This window comes from Cricetulus griseus, chromosome 2 (assembly GCF_003668045.3).
Source record: "Cricetulus griseus strain 17A/GY chromosome 2, alternate assembly CriGri-PICRH-1.0, whole genome shotgun sequence".
Classification (NCBI taxonomy): Eukaryota; Metazoa; Chordata; class Mammalia; order Rodentia; family Cricetidae; genus Cricetulus; species Cricetulus griseus.
Genome location: NC_048595.1, coordinates 408,339,143 through 408,357,536, shown reverse-complemented (window position 1 = coordinate 408,357,536; position 18,394 = coordinate 408,339,143). Strand labels below are relative to the sequence as shown.

Here is an 18,394-nt window from a genome sequence, read left to right as displayed (position 1 = left end):
AAATGTTTTCCCATGTTGTCATAAAACAAGTGTCAGCAGCATATTCTCATGATTTTCCTTGGAATGCTATGTACAGATTAATAAGTGACAGTTTAAGCTACAGGGTGAAGCATTGGCACTTGGAACTTTCAACTTGGAACTTAGGTTTGAGACCACCATATCCTATATACAACATGTTTCTTAGTCTTGGCAGCCACTGAGATGGTATACACATACCGACAAATGTTTACATGGACATTTACTTAATGGTTATACAATATTTAAAGGTTATTTTGAGATAAATGATTTTTAATAGTTCTATTTTAATTTTCTTTCAGTGCTGCAGGTGGAGAAATTTTCAACCTGTGTTTACCTGAGTTGGCTGAAATGGTATCTGAAAATGATGTTATCAGACTCATTAAACAAATACTTGAAGGAGTTTATTATCTACATCAGAATAACATTGTTCACCTTGACTTAAAGGTATGGCAATGTGACTTATTAGTGTTCCTTCTCTGTTCTTGGTAGTTGAGTGTCAGGCTGGTGTTGGTAGAAGTGAGGTGTGTGTCATGGTCCTCTAGACTTGGGGGTGCCTGGGCCTATGTAGCGCTGCACTGGGCCTTACTTTGTATTGGCAGACAGGAGAAGAATGTACTCCTCGTGGTAAGCTTGGATTAAACCACTTAAAATCCATCACCCTTATATGTAATCCATCCTGCTTTAAAAGGCACATCTCAGGCCTTGCCTAGCACGTCCCCCCTTAGAAGTGATTGGTTCTGATTACTGTCTGTTATTCTTTTACCTTTCCTCATTCCTCTGCTTCCATATCTCACTCATTTTCTCTAAGGTGTTATGTTCCCTGTCTGTGTAGGTTAGTCCTCACTGCAGTCCCCAGAGCCATGGGCTTAGATGGTGGTGTGCCTTGTCTGTACTCCACAGCTACGCACAGGCCTTAAAGTCTGAAGAACCTGTCTCCTGTTTGGTAAACAGTGGGCTCTGCTCTGTCTGTATAATTTGCCTGCCTTTAGATTCCTCTGCCCCACTATCATAATATAATTCCAAAATCGCTGCCCATAGCCCAGGCCTGTGTCTAATTTCCAAATCTTTTTCCACCTGTAGATTCAATACCATTTGAAAGTACTGTAAATACTTTAAAATATACACTGCCCAGATATTTATCCTATCCCTTTTAAAACAAAATGAAAACTATGTATTTGTTCCCCTTTGGAGGGGGAGGAAGTTTTTGCCATCTAGCTTCCCCACTGTTCTCCTGTAGTCACACGATTGGGAAAGACACAGCATAGTAAATGCCAGGTGATTATCTGTGATCAGCAGCTGTTTGGTCTTTGTCCTGTGTAAGGCAAACTGTGTCACACAGCACTCTGTCACAGAGCACTTGAAGTCGGGTGGCCCATAAACCTGGCTTTTAACACTGTTACCATGAAACTGACAACAGTTTACTTGTCTCCTGGGATTGTCTCTTGTGATTTAATGTGAACCATGGCATTGTCCCCAAGTTAAAAGGCTATCAGGATTTTTTCACAGACTTGTGAGCAGGGCTTCTGTATTTATAATGGGTTCTGATAGGGCACTTTGTCATCTTCTCTACACTTCCAATAATAAAGTCAAATCATGTGGTTCTCGGAGACAGTGGAGGACACACACACATCTTACTGTCTAAGCTATGAACCTGGGACAGTCAGGCCCAGCTCACCTAGAACCGTACTCTGTATAGGACCACTCTCTAATCTGAACATGGATATGATATGCATGTTAGCCCTTTTATTGTGTGTACATGAGTACACATGCAGGCATGGGTGTGTGTTCCTCACTTGAACTTTTTGTGGTCAGAATGTGGTGCTCTTGTCTTTATTACTATATATTCCATATTTCAAAATCAACCAACATCTTACAAACTGAAAATCCATCTTGTCTGCCTTCTTAATGCCTTCATTATTAAATGTGTACTCCTAATTGGCAGTTCAGTGGATGTTAGCTGAAGTACTCTAGAAAATGTGTAAGAGCTAAGCAACAAGTTATACTCACTTTACCTTCAGTCTAGAACAAGAACTCTTTTATTTTCTATTGCTTATCATCTTTTGTGTGCTTTATTTAGCCACAGAATATACTGTTGAGCAGTATATACCCACTTGGGGACATAAAAATCGTAGATTTTGGAATGTCTCGAAAAATTGGGAATGCTTGTGAGCTTCGGGAAATCATGGGAACACCTGAATATTTAGGTAAGAAATCTACTTTGTTTTTATACCATTTTGAAATTGTAGATACCTCTTTAAAACTGTATTTTATGATAGAAATGTTGCTCATGTGGTAGACTGCTTGCTTAGCACCAAAACCAGAAAAATCCTCACATATTTTAGATTACACAATACCAGGAGTCATTTGATTCAAAAAGTTTAATGTATTCAAATTTGGTTATGATTCATTAAATGAGTTTATAGTGAATACAGGAATATATTAAGCCTTTAGAACAACTCAAGGTCATTGGCTAAGTGTAAAAGTATAGTGCGTGTCTATACTGGTGTTGTATATAAGGAAAAAAGCCTAAAAGGGAAATCAGTAGCAAATAGGCAGAACCAAGTGGTCCATGAGCCAGAGTCTGACTGACTGACTCTCACTTCTACTTCTGTCTCGTCCTAGCACCAAAGCTGTACGTAGTGCAGTCTTTGGTTTTGTGGGTGTCATTCGTAATTTGTTGTTGCTGTTTTCAAATGTAAGGTTTGTTACTAGGACTATAAAGACAGGCTGTTGGGGGGAAGGGATACCAAAGACAATGTAATCTGGGGATAATGTACTAAATCAACAAATTTGATTATGCCTACAAAAGATTCTTAAGATGTGTGAAACAGCATGTAAGTTTCAAATATTTAGAGATAGCAGTAATATTTTTACCTTCTGTTACTGCCCTAATGAACATCTCTATTGAAAAGATAAAACTAACAGAGCAAGTCCCATGAGCGAGGCAGGTATCTCCCAGAAATGAAAACTACTAACTGTTGGATGCTAACACTATGGGCTATAGTGTCCTAGAATACACAGCTGTAGTTAATGATAACATAGCTCACGGATGTATGCAGGAAGGTTATAGGTAGCTTGGTGAGGCTGATAGTACATAGGATTCAAAGGTATCATTCATGAGAATGTTAGAGTTGAGAACTTTTTTTTAAAGAGATTATAAAACTACATTGAACAATAGTTTTCAGTTGTAATACTATTTGGAACTTTAAAATTCACTGTAAAGTTCAGGAACTATAGAGAATTTTTTTTTTTTTTTTTTTTTGGAGTGGGGACAAGGAAAGAAGAAGCCAAAAATTGCTTAGAAAGTTAGGTTTTTGATAATTTAAGTATAATCTGCTTGAAAATCTTAGCATTTGTAAGAAGCCTCATTTTTTTTCTTACAATGTCATTATAAGTACATGATCCATGAAAACATAAGCTTACCTAAGGCTAACAAAATAATATAAACTAATAACAAAGCAGTAAAACTACAGTTGTAAGGATTGAGGCTTTTTCCATTTCATCTCTTCATAGTGGCTTTTCTGATCCACTGGCTGTCCCCATGTACAGCTGCTAGGCCCTGGAGGAGCACAGCAGTGACTTGGCCTACTGCCCACTTCATCATGCAATTTTCACAATATTAGATATGTCTTAGTGTATAATCTCAAAATAATTAAAACTCCACTAAATTCCTACTGGCATCGTATTACTCTGCCTTCTATAAGCAAATCAAGTTGTAATTTAATGCAAGGTGATTATTGTGTTTTAAAGTTTGCCTATGTTGAGTCTTAATTTAATTTTCTCTTTCAGCTCCAGAAATCCTCAACTATGATCCCATTACCACAGCAACAGATATGTGGTAAGAGTTTATAGGTGATCTAAATGCTATCTTTCAAAATCAGATAATAGATATTTAGTTTTTTAAAAAATTAATAGTAAAAAATAAGGCGTTCTTTCAAAGAGTTTATTCAGAAATATTATTGAAGACTTTTGACCTGCCTATTCTTTTCAGTAAGCTCTTGAGCTAGAGGCACAGAAGTAGGAACTCCCTCTCTCCAGTCACCTCAGTTGAGTAACGGGTGAGCAGCCCCAGTTGGTGACACACACTCTGTAGTCAAGTAAAACTCTCAAAAAGCCAGGATGATGCAGTTCAGTCACAGCTGGGCATGATGCTGTTCTTAACTATGTGAGTCTAGAAGGGTTAGGCATGGCATTACTGAGCAGAAGGAGGTCAAATGCACACAGAAGCTCAGTTGACAGGGTTCACCTCTAGGGAATTGTGCGGTTGGCAGCTATCTCAGAGAGACCCCAACAGGGAGTAGCACCAGGATTGGCAATGGAACTTCTGTTGTGAGAACAGACTGTCTGACTTCCTAGACCAAGTGCAAACTTTAGCCTTATTTGCCTGGTTCTTTGAAACTAATGGGTTTGCAACGATACAGAAGATCTGGTGACTAGTACATGTGTAAAGCATGCTGTGTTGTGTTGTTCTAGCTTCTCACCAGCCTTGACCTTAACATATTTACAGCTTAAAAAGTTTTGCCCATCCAACCTTGTGCTTTGCCAAACTTGCAGACTGAGTTTACATAAAACCCTGTTTATATCACTCAGATCACTATTGTGACATTGGACAGACTTTTAAAAATGCATCTGTTTTTTGTACCCTGCATGTGTCTATACTAAACGTTGTGTAGACTGTAGATAAAATATTTTCAGTGGATTATGTTGATGTTATATGTAACATATGTGTAGACTCCCTGTTCCCTTTGTGAGGCAAATGGAAGTAACATAACTGTTTTAGTTTTTATAGGATCGTAATCCCTAGTCCTTTTTTTTTTTTTTTTTTTTTCTGACTAGCTGACAGTTTTGAGGACAGGAATTTGTGGACTATTAATTGTATTGCCTATAAATATTGTTAAATTAATGTACATTTATTTCTCTCTCACTTGTTTTTCAGGAATATTGGCATAATAGCATATATGTTGTTAACTCATACATCACCATTTGTAGGAGAAGATAATCAAGAAACATACCTGAATATTTCTCAAGTTAATGTAGATTATTCTGATGAAACTTTCTCATCAGTTTCACAACTGGCCACAGACTTCATCCAGAGCCTTCTAGTAAAGAATCCAGAGTAAGTGATGACATTAATCAAATGCAGTTACATAACAAATAACATGTGTCTATTAAGAAGATACATTCTATACACAAAATATGCAAGTAATATGTGTTTTTTCCCATGTTTGGAAACCATGATAGGGTGACATGAAAGTTGAAGGGAGCTATTAGGAATTTGGATGGGGTCCTGGAGAAGATTGTATTTTGTGCAAGTATGGACTTGTTCTAAATCTTAAAGGATTAGATGTCTGCTCATGTGTGGCTTCACTTTATATATAAGAATATCCAAATTTTGGTTGCTTAAAGAAGAAAGCCCTGGGCCACAGAGACTCTTTCACCCTGGCATATGCTTAAAATTCAGTGCTTCATGGTATTTACTGAAGAAAGGACTTGATCCTATCTCCAGACCCTTGACCATTGTCAGCTTCAAGGCAAGGAGAGGCCCAACTCTTCTTCAAGGCTGGCTTATGTCCTGGGGGCCAGTGGTCTCACTTTTCAGACTTCTGTTCTTGGCAGTTAATCTCCAGGAAGACTCAGTTTCTTTATCTGCAAGAAAACAACAACAAAACAACTCTATGTGAATTTTGGACATGAATACATATTTCATATAAAGAATAATATTGTGGTTTCTGTTTGCAAGCCATTTTTGTTTTCTTAGTCTTTGTCTAAAGTCTAAATGCTTTGTAATAAGAACATTACTATTTTAATTATAAAAGACTATACACAAAAACAAAAGACTAGAAATATCTACCAAATGATTCCTATTTAACCTTTGAGTTTATAGGTATTTCCCCTACTTTTGAATAAAAAAGCAATTTTAAGACTCAAAGTATTGGGTAAATATCAAAGAAGTCTGTCTTTCAAGATTTAGTAGTCACTATTTTTTTTTTTTTAATTTTGCAAGACAAGGTTTCTCTGTGTAACTGCCTTGACTGTCCTGGAACTCACTCTATAGACCATGCTGGCCTTAAACTCACTGAGATCCACCTGCCTCTGCCTCCCAAGATCTGGGATTAAAGGCCTAGCAGCAGTCACTATTTTTAAGAGCATAAACTAATGCAGAAAATAATTCCTGATTTATAGTTCCTCCAGAGGCTTTCTAAACTGAAGGGATTTGATAATTTCACTAACATTACTTTGCTTGGCCAGCATATGCCTTCAAGCTTGACTAGATTTTCATCTAGTTCTCTTACACATTTGCTGTAAGAGCATAGGTCAGGTGACAGCATCTGTACTGCAGTTTTCCTCTCAGCTATTGTGAACAGGAGCCTCTTCATGTATAAAAGGAACCTCTCTATGAACAGATGTCAGATGTGGAGGCGAAGAGGAAATGCAAAGCCATTTCCTTCATCATTGTCCAATTCTCTCCATTCTGTGTCTTTGTGTATAATTGAAACATGCAGTGTTTAAGCATTTCACTTACTAGCAGTATTCACACATATATTTCATTTGAACTGACTAGTTTGGTCTTAAAAAAAAAAAATGTCTTAGTTAGAGTTTCTATTGCTGTGAAGAGACACCATGACCATGGCAACTCTTATAAAGGAGAATATTTAATTGAGGTGGCAGATTACAGTTTCAGAAGTTCAGTCCATTATCATCATTGCAGGGAGGAAACATGGCAGCTGGGAGTATGACGGCATACAGGCAGACATGGTACTAGAGAATTCCACATCTCTGATTCATAGGCAACAAGTAGTGAACTGAGACACTAGGCAGTATCTTGAGCATATATGAGACCTCAAAGCACGCCTCTACAGTGACACACTTCCTCCATCAAGACCACACCTATGCCAACAAGGCCACATCTCCATATAGTGCCACTCCCTTTGGTGGCCAATTTCTTTCAAACTATCACAATAATCCTTAGAAAATAAAGCAAGTGTTTATTCTGTAATAAAGAATATCTAAGAAGTAAGTGCAATTCCTGTTGCTCTGTAGTCATTGGCAAGCAATCATGGTCATTGACTAATGTTTTCTCGAAGAAGACATTGTTTCATTCATTTGTGTGAGGCTCTGGGATTGATCCCTAGTACTGAAAACTAATATGTATAACAAAGATTAAAGAAGAAAGTTCAAAAAGTATATATGGAATACTCTAAGAACTTAATTGTTTTCCATAATCCTCTAGAAGATACCGGTATGGTTGAATATTAGAAGTAATTGGGAGGACACCTAAAACCATGTTTCAAAATACAAAAAAAAAAAAAAAAAAAAAAAAAAGCCAAATTCCTGTTCTGGAGATAATCAACCAAGTTTCTAGAAAGCATTTCCTTAGTGTTCATTAGACTGTTGTTTCTAACAACACAATGCTGGAAGCATCAGTAGGGGTCTTGTTAAACAGATTGTGGTATGCCAGAATGGAAGAGTGACAAAATGTTTGTGAATTCTGTATTGCCCTAGAAAGATACTTAAGTTGTATTGTATTATCTACTTTGAGTTATCACCTCACTCAGAATGGCTATCAACAAATCTGATAACTCATGTTGGAAAGGATTTGGGGAACAAGGAATCCTTATTCACTGCTTGTGAGACTCCAAATTAATATAGTTCTTATGAAAATTAACTTGTAGATTCTCTAAAATTATTAAGTAATGTATTGAAGCATGTGAAATAGCCCCTGACATATGCCTAAGCAGTAGCTGTATCTACTATACTGGTTGGACTTTACGATATGTGCTATCTTCATGTTCATTTTCAAATGTAATTGGAAGACTCCTCATCTTGTTTCACATGCTCACTTTCCCCGTTCTGCTTTCTGCCAAAGGAAAAGACTTACAGCGGAATCCTGCCTTTCTCATTCTTGGCTACAGCAGTGGGACTTTGGAAGCTTGTTTCACCCTGAAGAAACTTCAGGTTCCTCTCAAATCCAGGATCATACCCTCAGGTCCTCTGAAGATAAGACCCCCAAGTCCTCCTGTAATGGAAGCTGTGGAGACCGGGAGGACAAGGAGAATATCCCTGAGGATAGCAGCATGGTTTCCAAAAGATTTCGCTTTGATGACTCCTTGCCCAGCCCCCACGAACTTGTTCCAGATTTGCTGTGTTAGCCTTTTCTCTGTGACTCATCTGGACTGACTTGGAAAGTTAAAATCTTCTCTGGTGTGAGATTGTGTTTTTAGCTTCATATATGATATGTTTATATTACAAATGCACTTTTGCTTAGAACAACTTAGGGAACAGTTTAAATGCTAGGTTTCTTTTTGCTGGCATATCACTTCCTGTCCTAAAATTGTTTTACAGAGAAAAATATTTAAATATATGACAAAAATGTAAATTGTGCATGTGAGTTCACATGCAACTAAAGAATTCAAGTTCAGTTGAACTTATAAAATATTTTACATATCAAGAAAAATGGGTTATATTATGGTTAGAGAAGATGGAATAAAATGAAAACATTGGAATATAGTAGGTTCTCTCTAAGGTGAGCCCTATGCTATAGACTGTTGACAGAATTTGTTTGGGGAAACAATGTCAAATATAAACCACAATATGTACTGAGACATTATTAATTATTTATACTCCAGAGACATTTGCAATTGAAAATGCTTTCCAGTTACCACGAACTGAAAACTGTGTAAGATTTCCTTTGTGCACTGTGTGCTCTGTGAGAGGGCCTGTCAAGCAGAGCAGAGAGGAGGCAAGGCTGATCCAGGCTGCTTCTCTGCAAGCTGAGTCAAAGCATGGATCATTTTCCAACTCAGATGTATTTGGACACTCATCATACATCAGACCTAATGAGATCTAGTAGATGGATATGTGTGGTATGCAAATTAGAGGCCTTCTCATCCTCTGGAAATATTAGAGTAGAGGAGAATGGGTAAAACCAAATATGCTCTAACTCAATCAGTTAGACATATTCATGAAGGGAATGGTAAGTACGGGCAGCTTACTTAGTGTGGGGCATCTCCTAAGTCTGAGAACTCAAGCCCATCAATTAGTCACCCACAAAAGTAACCAGAGCATTGGAAGAACTGTTAACACCAGAGTCCTTAGTAGGTAGCATAAAACATTATGCACTACTTGGAGTTGTTATGTAAAATTCTATCTTCAGGGTCCCTCTGTGTGTGTGTGTGTGTGTGTGTGTGTGTGTGTGTGTGTTGTTGTTGTTGTTGTTGTTGTTGCTTGTTGTTGTTGTTGCTTGTTGTTCTGCTGGAAACAACACAAATGAAAGTCTATCGTTGAGTCAGTGGTCAATAACTGTGTTCAGTCCTGATGGGCGGGGGCTTGGGAATACTCTGGTGATTTCCCATTTGTGTCCATAAAAGGTCTGTAGTAACGTCCTATTAAGATAACTGGTCAAATGAATATGCTACTATATTAAACTCCATTGCCAAAAAATAAAAAGCCTGTGTATTTCCACATTGAAGTGAGTTTAGTCTAACAACCTGTAAATTCTTGAAATTGTTAATAAATCCTGAATTCTTTACATGACTTAAAACTATTTTAAATGAGCATTGGGTGTTTGTTTGACTAAATATCAAGTTCATTTTCTCTTTGTCATCTTTACAGGAGTTGTCCTTTGTATATGTCTATGTGTGTGTGTATGTGAATGTGTACAGGTGTATGCATATATGCATCAAGAGATAAAATAGAGCCTTGAAACAACCTCGAATTAGACTCTTTGCTTGTGTATTGTGCTCAGCTCAGGTGCCAAAGGAACCCTGTCTTAGGAATTATAAAAATGTATTCTGCAGGAAGTCATCTGTTGGCCCAGTAAGCTAAACACTGAAGATGCTACATTTAACTCTTGTGTGTGTAAAGCTGAGGAGTTATTGATCAATTATTGAAATGCTTGTGTATTTTCCACCAGTGTTAAATCGGGTAAAGCTGTTAGTTGATCATGAGGGAAGGTGATTACTTTCCCACAAGGTGGTATATTATTGTAAGACTTTAAAAAGTATTATACCAGACCCTAAAAGTAAACATTTGAATTTTAATTTTAAGCCATTTGTTAAAAAATCACTTTTCATGTCTTTCTCTGAGGAATCCTGAGATACTTTGCCTGTTCCCCTTAGTCAATGGGCTACCAAGTTGTAAACTCTGGCACCTTTTCTTGAGACATTGTTTATTGTAAAATAGTAGCTAGTGACTGTACACGGAATAGAAAAATGGTCTTTCCATAAAGGTGAATTGAAATATTTCCCATGTTGAAATGTGGAAATAAATGTCTTTTGAGAGAATCTCTCTGAAAATGTCTTAATTCTTACTCTTCTCCCTGCAATCCTGAAAAAGAGCCCATCAAGAGCAGATGCTGTGTCTCTTGCTTGAGTAGGAATCTGGAGAGCTCCTCTGAGAATCAAGGCGCTCAGCTCAGACACATCTCAGGAGAGCTGTGGAGTGGGTTAGTCCATAAAACTTGAGTTGCTGTTTTGGATAGGTCTGGGCAGGTGGGATTTTGGAACAGAAGGCAATGGGATTGTCATTGTAATTATTTCCCTGCTGAGATTGCCCAGTTAGCAGTGGAATTCCAAGCACTCTGAAGACAAGTCTGCCGCACTGGCTCAGCAGTTCTTAGGAGAGAAAGCCATTGTCTTAGCAGTCAGCATTTCTCCTGTGGCAGGCGTCTGGTGGCAGTGTCACTGTGGCGCAGCTCCTTCATTTGGGGTGGATTACAGATGGTCCATGGGTTGTCATTTAACCTTCTATGCAGCGTTTACCAGTCTTGGTTCTTTAGAACTGTGTACTTCCGTTAGCCTGAAATTTGGGTTTGATAGCCAACTTAGAATCATGTCATTGTGACTATACTTTAATTTCAAATTGTGTTAAAAATATCTGACTTCCAACTGGGAGGTCATTACAAATTTATACATTTACAAAATTATTTTGAGAATAACTGTAAAGCTAATATGAAATCTATTGTCCTGCTGTCCTTTCTTTGAGCAATCATACTGTTTATGGAACAACTGTTATGTAAATATTCTAGATTAAAAACCCAAAAGGCTGCTTATTGTCAGGTTAATGATCCTTGTTGCTAAGAAGTAAAAAACACTTTTATTTATTTATTTTTCTTTACATTTGCCTTGTGTTTAAAGCATATTAAAACTTGCTGTTCATAGCCATGCGTTGGTGACACACGCCATTAATCCCATCACTCGGGAGGCAGAGGCAGGCGGATCTCTGTGAGTTCGAGGCCAGCCTAGTCTCTAGAGCGAGTGCCAGAATAGGCTCCAAAGCTACACAGAGAAACCCTGTCTCGGGAAAACAAAACAAAACAAAACAAAAACTTGCTGTTCTTAAAACTGTCCTGGAAGGCCTAGCCTTGACACAGACAGCTCAAAGCCCTCCCCGGAAAGCCTAGCCTTGACATAGGCATCTTTGAGCTCTCTTTCCAGTACAACTGTTTATTTGGTCCTGTCCATTGGAAAAGCCATACAAGTTTGAAAACAAGCAGGCCTGTCCCCTAATAATAATACATGCCAGTGCAGTCCACACTGCATAAAAGGTAAACATCTGAAAGGTCTCCATCTGTGACTGAGGTGGCGTTGATCCCACCATCATTCATGATTCTTTAAAAGGTTCCCACCCTTGCTGAGTTCTGAAGCTTTGTCCCCCAGGAAACACAAGGATGTGTTTGTTTAACTTCAGCTTATAACATTTTTCTTTGGTAGAAAATCTTCATACAACCTCACTTAGTGTATCTCTGCTTAAAGACCCCATATAATATAATCTACATTGCTGGTTCATTAGCTTTGAACTGACTGGAAATAGTGGTTTATGCTTGTAATGCCCGCATTGAACAGGCAAAGGCAGGAGGTCTTTTGCATGTTCAGATGCATACAGACTAGCCGGACTACACAGTGAGACTCTGTCCCATAAAAGACAAAACAAATTAATGTGCCTAACATTAATGCTAAACTCATGGCTTCATGTATGAACTAAACCTTGCTTTTCTAACACTAATTCTCTCCACAAGCCACATCACAGTCCTTTAGGTATAGGGACCAAGAAAGATACTTCATGTTAAATGAAATCAATATTACTATATGCTTTTGGAGATCTTAAAAGTTCTGTGAACATATACTGCTTTACATACATTATGAAGTTACCTCAGCGGAGAACAAGTTCTGCCAAGTGCATTTTTCTTTGAGAAATTGTTCAAACAAGATCATGACAGAAGCTACAAATATGTTTCTGGCAATTTCAGACTCAGAGCCTTCTCTATGAGACCAACCCTTATGTGAACTGTTCCAAGCAAAAGGCAGCAGGTGACCTAGACTGTGGGGGCACAGGAGAAAGAGGATCTCTGCTTCCCTTGGGAAGATCTGCCTTGCATAAAGGGAGGAGGCATATTTTGGTAAGAAATTTGGCTTAACATTTTTAGTTCTAGCCCCTCCCCCCAAAAAAATCCCATCATTCAGGCACTCATCTTGATAAAAATTAAAGTGACACTAAGAAGTGTCATCTGGAATCCATCCATACTTAGCGTCTTCACTCAAAAGAGCTGTAGCACATGTAAAATTTGGGGTTCAATTCTTAACACCACCAAAACAACAAAACCCAACCTCACCCCACCCCAACCCCACAAAAAAAAACAAAACAAAAAAAAACAAAAACCAACAAACAAAACCTTTAAGGTTCACTTATCAGCACTGAAAAAATAAGACCAGTTTTCTCCTTAGGAAGTTTCAAGCCAAATCAAAGTAAAGTCAGTTTTATTTAAAGTGCAAGAGAGGACTCGAAAGCCAGCCAGTCTGTCCTGACACAGGGGCATACTTCCAGTGTGGGGGCAGCATAGGCAAAGACCCAGGCACTGAATGCAGGAGAAAGTCCATCAGGCTAATCGAAGAGCATAGAGCCTTGCTTGACTTGGTTTTGCTTTGATCGCTGATAGTATTCTGTAAATGCCCATGAGTCACCAGGAATGTTGCTTCTGGAGAAACAAATGTAAGCAAGCAGATGAATAATGAGGTCAACTGTACATGATAAACCACGAGTGTGCTGAGAAAAATGGTGTGTGGAACTTGGCAAGTCAATCTGTGGTAAGGAGAAATTTCTGTATGGGGCTACTTTGAAATTACATGCCTTGCCTTGCAACATCCGGGCTTTATTGTCTTGTTCTGGCACATAAGCAGTTACAAACTTTCCATTTTGCTCAGATTTTCCTCCTGGACCTTAAGTCATATCTATTATTTCTATTGGGTATAATTATCCTCAAATATGGCATATATCTAAATAAAATCATATCTTCTCACCTTCAGTATTACCTCCACATTTAGGCCCTTGGATCTGTGTCCTTCCTAGCATCACTTGTCCAAATATCAAAACTGGAGTCTCTAGAAGTCATTTGTATTTTTGTATTCCCTTCCTGCACCTCTTTCAATTAGCCATTAACTTAACAATTCATGTATCCTCACTGCATCTTGTAATCATCTCTTGATGATTACCATTCAGACTCCCAACACTCTAACCTCCACAGGTACCTGCACACGTGTGTGTGTGTGTGTGTGTGTGTGTGTGTGTGTGTGTGTGTATGTGTGTGTGTGTCCCCTAGCACATAGAAGTAACAATTTTAAAACTCTTTTTACAGGCCAGTTCTTAACTATCGCAAGTCTCATAAGCGAGACCATTTCTACTGTAACTACTAAGCAATCAGCACAAGAGCAGCTATCAACAATGTGTATTATGTTTCCAATAGAAATGTATAGACAAAGGAGCCTTTAGTAAATCCCAAGCCAGACAGATGTTCATTGCAATGATATTTTACTTGTTCTTCTAGCCCTAATGTGACTAAGGTGTAAGGAGAGGCCAAAAAGAGACAGGGTTGGGGCTGAAGACGGCTCAGTGGTGAAGAGCAGTTACTGCTCTTGCAGAGAGCCAGAACCCACATCAAATTGCTCATAGTGGCCACCAAGCCACAGTCTTGGGCGGTGTGTGTGTGGGGGGGTGTCCAATGCCCTCTGGCCTCTGCAGACACATAAACACATGGTACACATAAGCTCACACAGGCACACATACATACACACAAAAATAATCTTATAAAAGGGCAGTGCAATGTGCTAAGGGGAAAAAAATGTCCCTGTTGACTTTGTCCAACAAGTGGACTTCTAGGGAGAGGATTAGGAAATAATCATTGGACCTAACAAGTTTCCAAGTAATTAAAGAGAGTGTAGATACAGGTAGTTTTTCCAAGAAACCTGGAGGAAGAGAATAAAAGTTGGAAAGAATGGAGACGGCTTGTGTGGTAGAATAATATTTTCAGGTGTGTGACTTTGGTTTATGGGGCATTTGTTTAACTCTGTGAAGCTGTGTTACTGTGCCTGTTTAAAACACCTCGTGGTCCTAATAAAGAGCAGAACAGCCAATATCGAGGCAGCAGCAAGGATAGGTGGGGCTGGCAGACGAAGAGTATAAAGAGAAAGAGACACAAGGAAGAGGAAGAGGAGTGATGGAAGAACAAGGAGAGTACGTCAGGGGCCAGCCACCCAGCACCCAGCCAGCCACCCAGCCACCCAGCCCCAGCCACCCCAGCCACCCAGCCACCCAGCCACCCAGCCACCCAGCCAGCCATGTAGTAAGAAGGAAAGTAAGAAGTAAGGAAGATAAAAGTCCAGAGGCAAAAGGTAGGTGTTACTTTAAGATAACAAAAGCCAGCTAGAAACAAGCCAAGCTATGACCAGTCATTCATAAGTAATAATAAGACTCCATGTGTGATTTATTTTGGAGCTGGGTGGCAGGCCCCCTAGAGCCCAAAAAGACAAAAGAGTAAAAAGCAACCAACAACAGGTTTGAGGGATGTTTATGGGTGAGGAGACTCTACTTGCCGTAAGCAGCAAATATCTGGGATTGTAAGATATTTGGTGATTAAAACATGCCAGCAAAAGTAGTGACACCATGATCACAAATAGAAGGGTCAGGCTCACTAGAAGAATGTTTTTCCAGAAGTCGAAACAGAATAAAGAAGTTGGAGAGTAGTGTATCTTGAAAGAGTAAAAGTTAAGCAAAATGTGGTTGCTAATATTCAGGCATCGGTTCGGGCCTGCTCTTGGGGTTCTGACAGGAAACATCCCAGCTGCAGCCACTAAGGGGACCACCAGTGCATATTCCATATGTTCCCTTTTGTTTTGTTTTGTTTTGTTTTTGTTTTGTTTTGTTTTGTTTTTGTTTTCGAGACAAGGTTTCTTTAGAGGCTGTCCTGGAACTCACTCTGTAGACCAGGCTGGCCTCGAACTCACAGAGATCTGCCTGCCTCTGCCTCCCGAGTGCTGGGACTCTCCTCTCCCTCTCCTTCCCTCCCTCCTCTCCGTCTCCCCTTTCTCTTTCTGCTTTTTTTGCCTGTCTCTCTGTCCACCCTCCCTCTCTCTGCCTCTCTCTTCTCTTCTGCTGCTCCTGCCCCCCAGAGGCCAGTCTCCCCTTCCCTCCCTCCTTTTTCCATTCTCTTTCCACTAATAAAAATACTCCATGTGAGCTCTGTCACATGGCATCTTTCTCTCTCAAGCTGCTTTCTGTTTCTTTTAAATTACAACAGTGGGCAACCAAAGAATCCTTTTCTAAAAATGTTTTATTTCAAACAGTTTTTTAAATTTAAATATATTTTGAACATATTCTCCCCCCACCCAAGTCCTTCCAGATCCACTCCCCCTTCTTCCCCACTCAACTTTGTTCTTTCTCATAAAACAAAAACCCAGCACAACGTCCCCCCAAAACCAAGAAAACCAAATAAAATCACACCCACCCAAAAAGAAAATAAAAAACACCACCAAACTGTAACCAAATAAAAGCACACAAAAACCAACCAAACAAAAAAACCCACACGAAACAAAACTGTGGACTTCATTATATGTTGGTCAATTACTCCTGAATACGAGGCCTGCCTTGGAGTGGTTGATATACCGCTGGTCACTATTGGAGAAAATTGGGTTTCCCTCTCCCAGTAGGTGTGGCAGTTCAGTTGTTGGCATTTACCCTAGTGGCTAGGTTCATTCATTTCAGTTCATTCATTTAAAAATATAAGATAAAACAAAAACCATCACATCTAAGTTGGACAAGACAAACCAACAGAAGGGTCCAAGAATTCTTGAGTGGTGTTATCAAATGGGTAGAATGTATGGTCAGTCATAAATAGTGAATGAACATCTTAGTCTGTGATTAAATAATTTGTTGTATAGGGTGTGGCTAAGCAATCTTCATAATGTAAATGTACGATGTCTGCCAGCATTTTTCCCTTTGACATTAAAAGATTACTTCTGCATTCTAGAGAGAGGTCACTGGTATTTTCCATTTGTACTTTATTTGCAAATATTTGGGCATGTTGGAGGAAGGTGTTTTTAAAATGTGGGAAAAGAAACATATTTGCATGTCAAGAGTGAGACTTCGCCTAGTTCCCTAATTTAAGTTGAGAAAAATCTCAGAACTTTGTAGACAGTGGCCCAATGGGAGCTTTCATTGCTAAAGCAGGACGAATGAGGGTAGCTATACTTTTTTGATTAAGGAATACAAGACAGAAAGAAAAGGGGAGAGATCAGTGATCTAAGAAGTGTCAATGGGTTATATTGTGTTTTCCCTTTAGTGTATAAAGGACTCATGAACAGAACACTGGTATTATAGGAAAGAAAAAGATTTCATGCAACCAGGTCTAACAACACAGAAGCCACCAACATAAGACCACAGTGCAAGTCCTTAAAGGTAAACAGTTTTGAAAACACTCTCAGTCAGTTACCCTGCTGGCCATAGCCATGCCCTTTCTCCCTGCCTCCAACACAGTGACTATTCTAGCTCTTTGGAATGGAAAATTAACTGGAAATCTGTGGGTGGTTTTGGTTTATTGAGAAAAGCCGAAATGGTGCTGACTGTTTCCAACATCTCATATGCGGACTATTTCCGTCATCCTGTAACTATGAAAGGAGGGACCAGGAGATCCTGGTGCTGACATAACTGGTCCATTGAAGGCACTGAAGTGACAGAAGCTGCCATCTCTTTGACTCTTTGTGCAATCGATACAAAGCCCTGTAAACAAAGTTAAACCACTTCTGACATTAGCAATTGAGAGACTTTTAATTTACATAATTAGCTTTGTTTCCTGAACTCTTATTCCTCTTAGTCTGGCAGAAGTGTGTGACAAAGCATTCTGCTCCCAAGTACATTTTGCAAGCACACATTTTCCTGTATTGCTACCGCTGTCTTTTTCAGGGGCTTTAATTTGCTCTGGGAATCCCCAAGTGAAACATCTAATGCATACTGTTTCAATAGTTACTTTGACACAGCTAACATCTCTTTGGATATTAGCCATGGACACTTAACTTGGAATACATAGTACTAGATGGCAAAGCAATGTAGTTCAAAATCTAGCTTATCCAGGGGTGAGATTCAGATTGTTTTATGAGAGCCAAATCATTTCCATGTGTCTATCAGTTATTGCTGTGGCTGTGACAAAATGCCAGACAAGCAACATAAGAGAGGAAGAGTTTGTTTGACTTTATAGTTCATCTAGGTGAGGGAGGCAGGGTGACAGGAGTATGAACCAGCACCACGTATTTCAGCCGTTGTTAGAAAGCAGGGGTTGGACAGAAGTGTGGACAGGCTGAGAGCCCCGAAAGATAACCCTCACTTCTTACAACAGCCTTCCAGAGCTGCTGCTAGCTTGGAACCCAAGTGTCCAAACATGTGAGCCTATGGAGAGACATTGAAACCACATTTTAGAGAAAGAAATATAAGGGCAGGCTCCTGGAGAAACACTGCTTCACTCTTTGTAGCTCTGTAAGCTTCACATTCTTATTAGGAATCAGTAGCAGTCTGGTACAATGTGTGCTGGTTCTTGTGGTCCCTAGATATGACAAAGATGTTTCCTAGGTAGAAAGTCATTGTGGTGGAGTTTTGCTCAAGACTCAACTTGGCCATGCCTGGGTTTCCAGAACTTTTCACTGCTTCTCTACTGATATCGCTCTACCTTTTTGTGGTATTTTCTATAACTCAAAATTAAGGTCTTATATCTTTGTGCTCTTACCAAATATAGTCTGTAACAACAGAAAAACTCCAGTCTTTTCCTATATAGTTTTTTTGTTTGTTTGTTTTTTGAGACAGAGTTTCTCTGTCTGTGCATCTCTCTCTGTGTGGCTTTGGAGGCTGTCCTGGAACTAGCTCTTGTAGACCAGGCTGGCCTTGAACTCAGAGATCCTCCTGCCTCTGCCTCCCGAGTGCTGGAATTAAAGGCATGCAGCACCACAGCATGGCTCCGATATAGTTTTACATATGTGTACACACTTGCATTCATACTTTTCTAACTTCTTGTATGGAAATACTAAGGTTTTCTTAGTAGGAAATCTTCTAATCAATCTTC

At 39.3% G+C, this 18,394-nt stretch overlaps 1 protein-coding gene across 3 annotated transcripts in view; it reads left to right on the top strand.

Annotated features, from left to right (window-relative positions):
• Positions 1–10,301, top strand: part of Stk17b (serine/threonine kinase 17b) — a 30,294-nt gene extending 19,993 nt beyond the window's left edge. For all 3 annotated transcript variants that reach the window (XM_027396878.2, XM_027396877.2, XM_027396879.2), the window contains 5 exons: positions 318–462; positions 2,096–2,222; positions 3,808–3,856; positions 4,955–5,134; positions 7,886–10,301. In XM_027396878.2, coding sequence (XP_027252679.1) covers positions 318–462; positions 2,096–2,222; positions 3,808–3,856; positions 4,955–5,134; positions 7,886–8,168 — 784 coding nt within the window. In that variant the 3' untranslated portion in view covers positions 8,169–10,301. The remainder of the gene's footprint in view (positions 1–317; positions 463–2,095; positions 2,223–3,807; positions 3,857–4,954; positions 5,135–7,885) is intronic.
• The last annotated feature ends 8,093 nt before the right edge of the window (positions 10,302–18,394 follow it).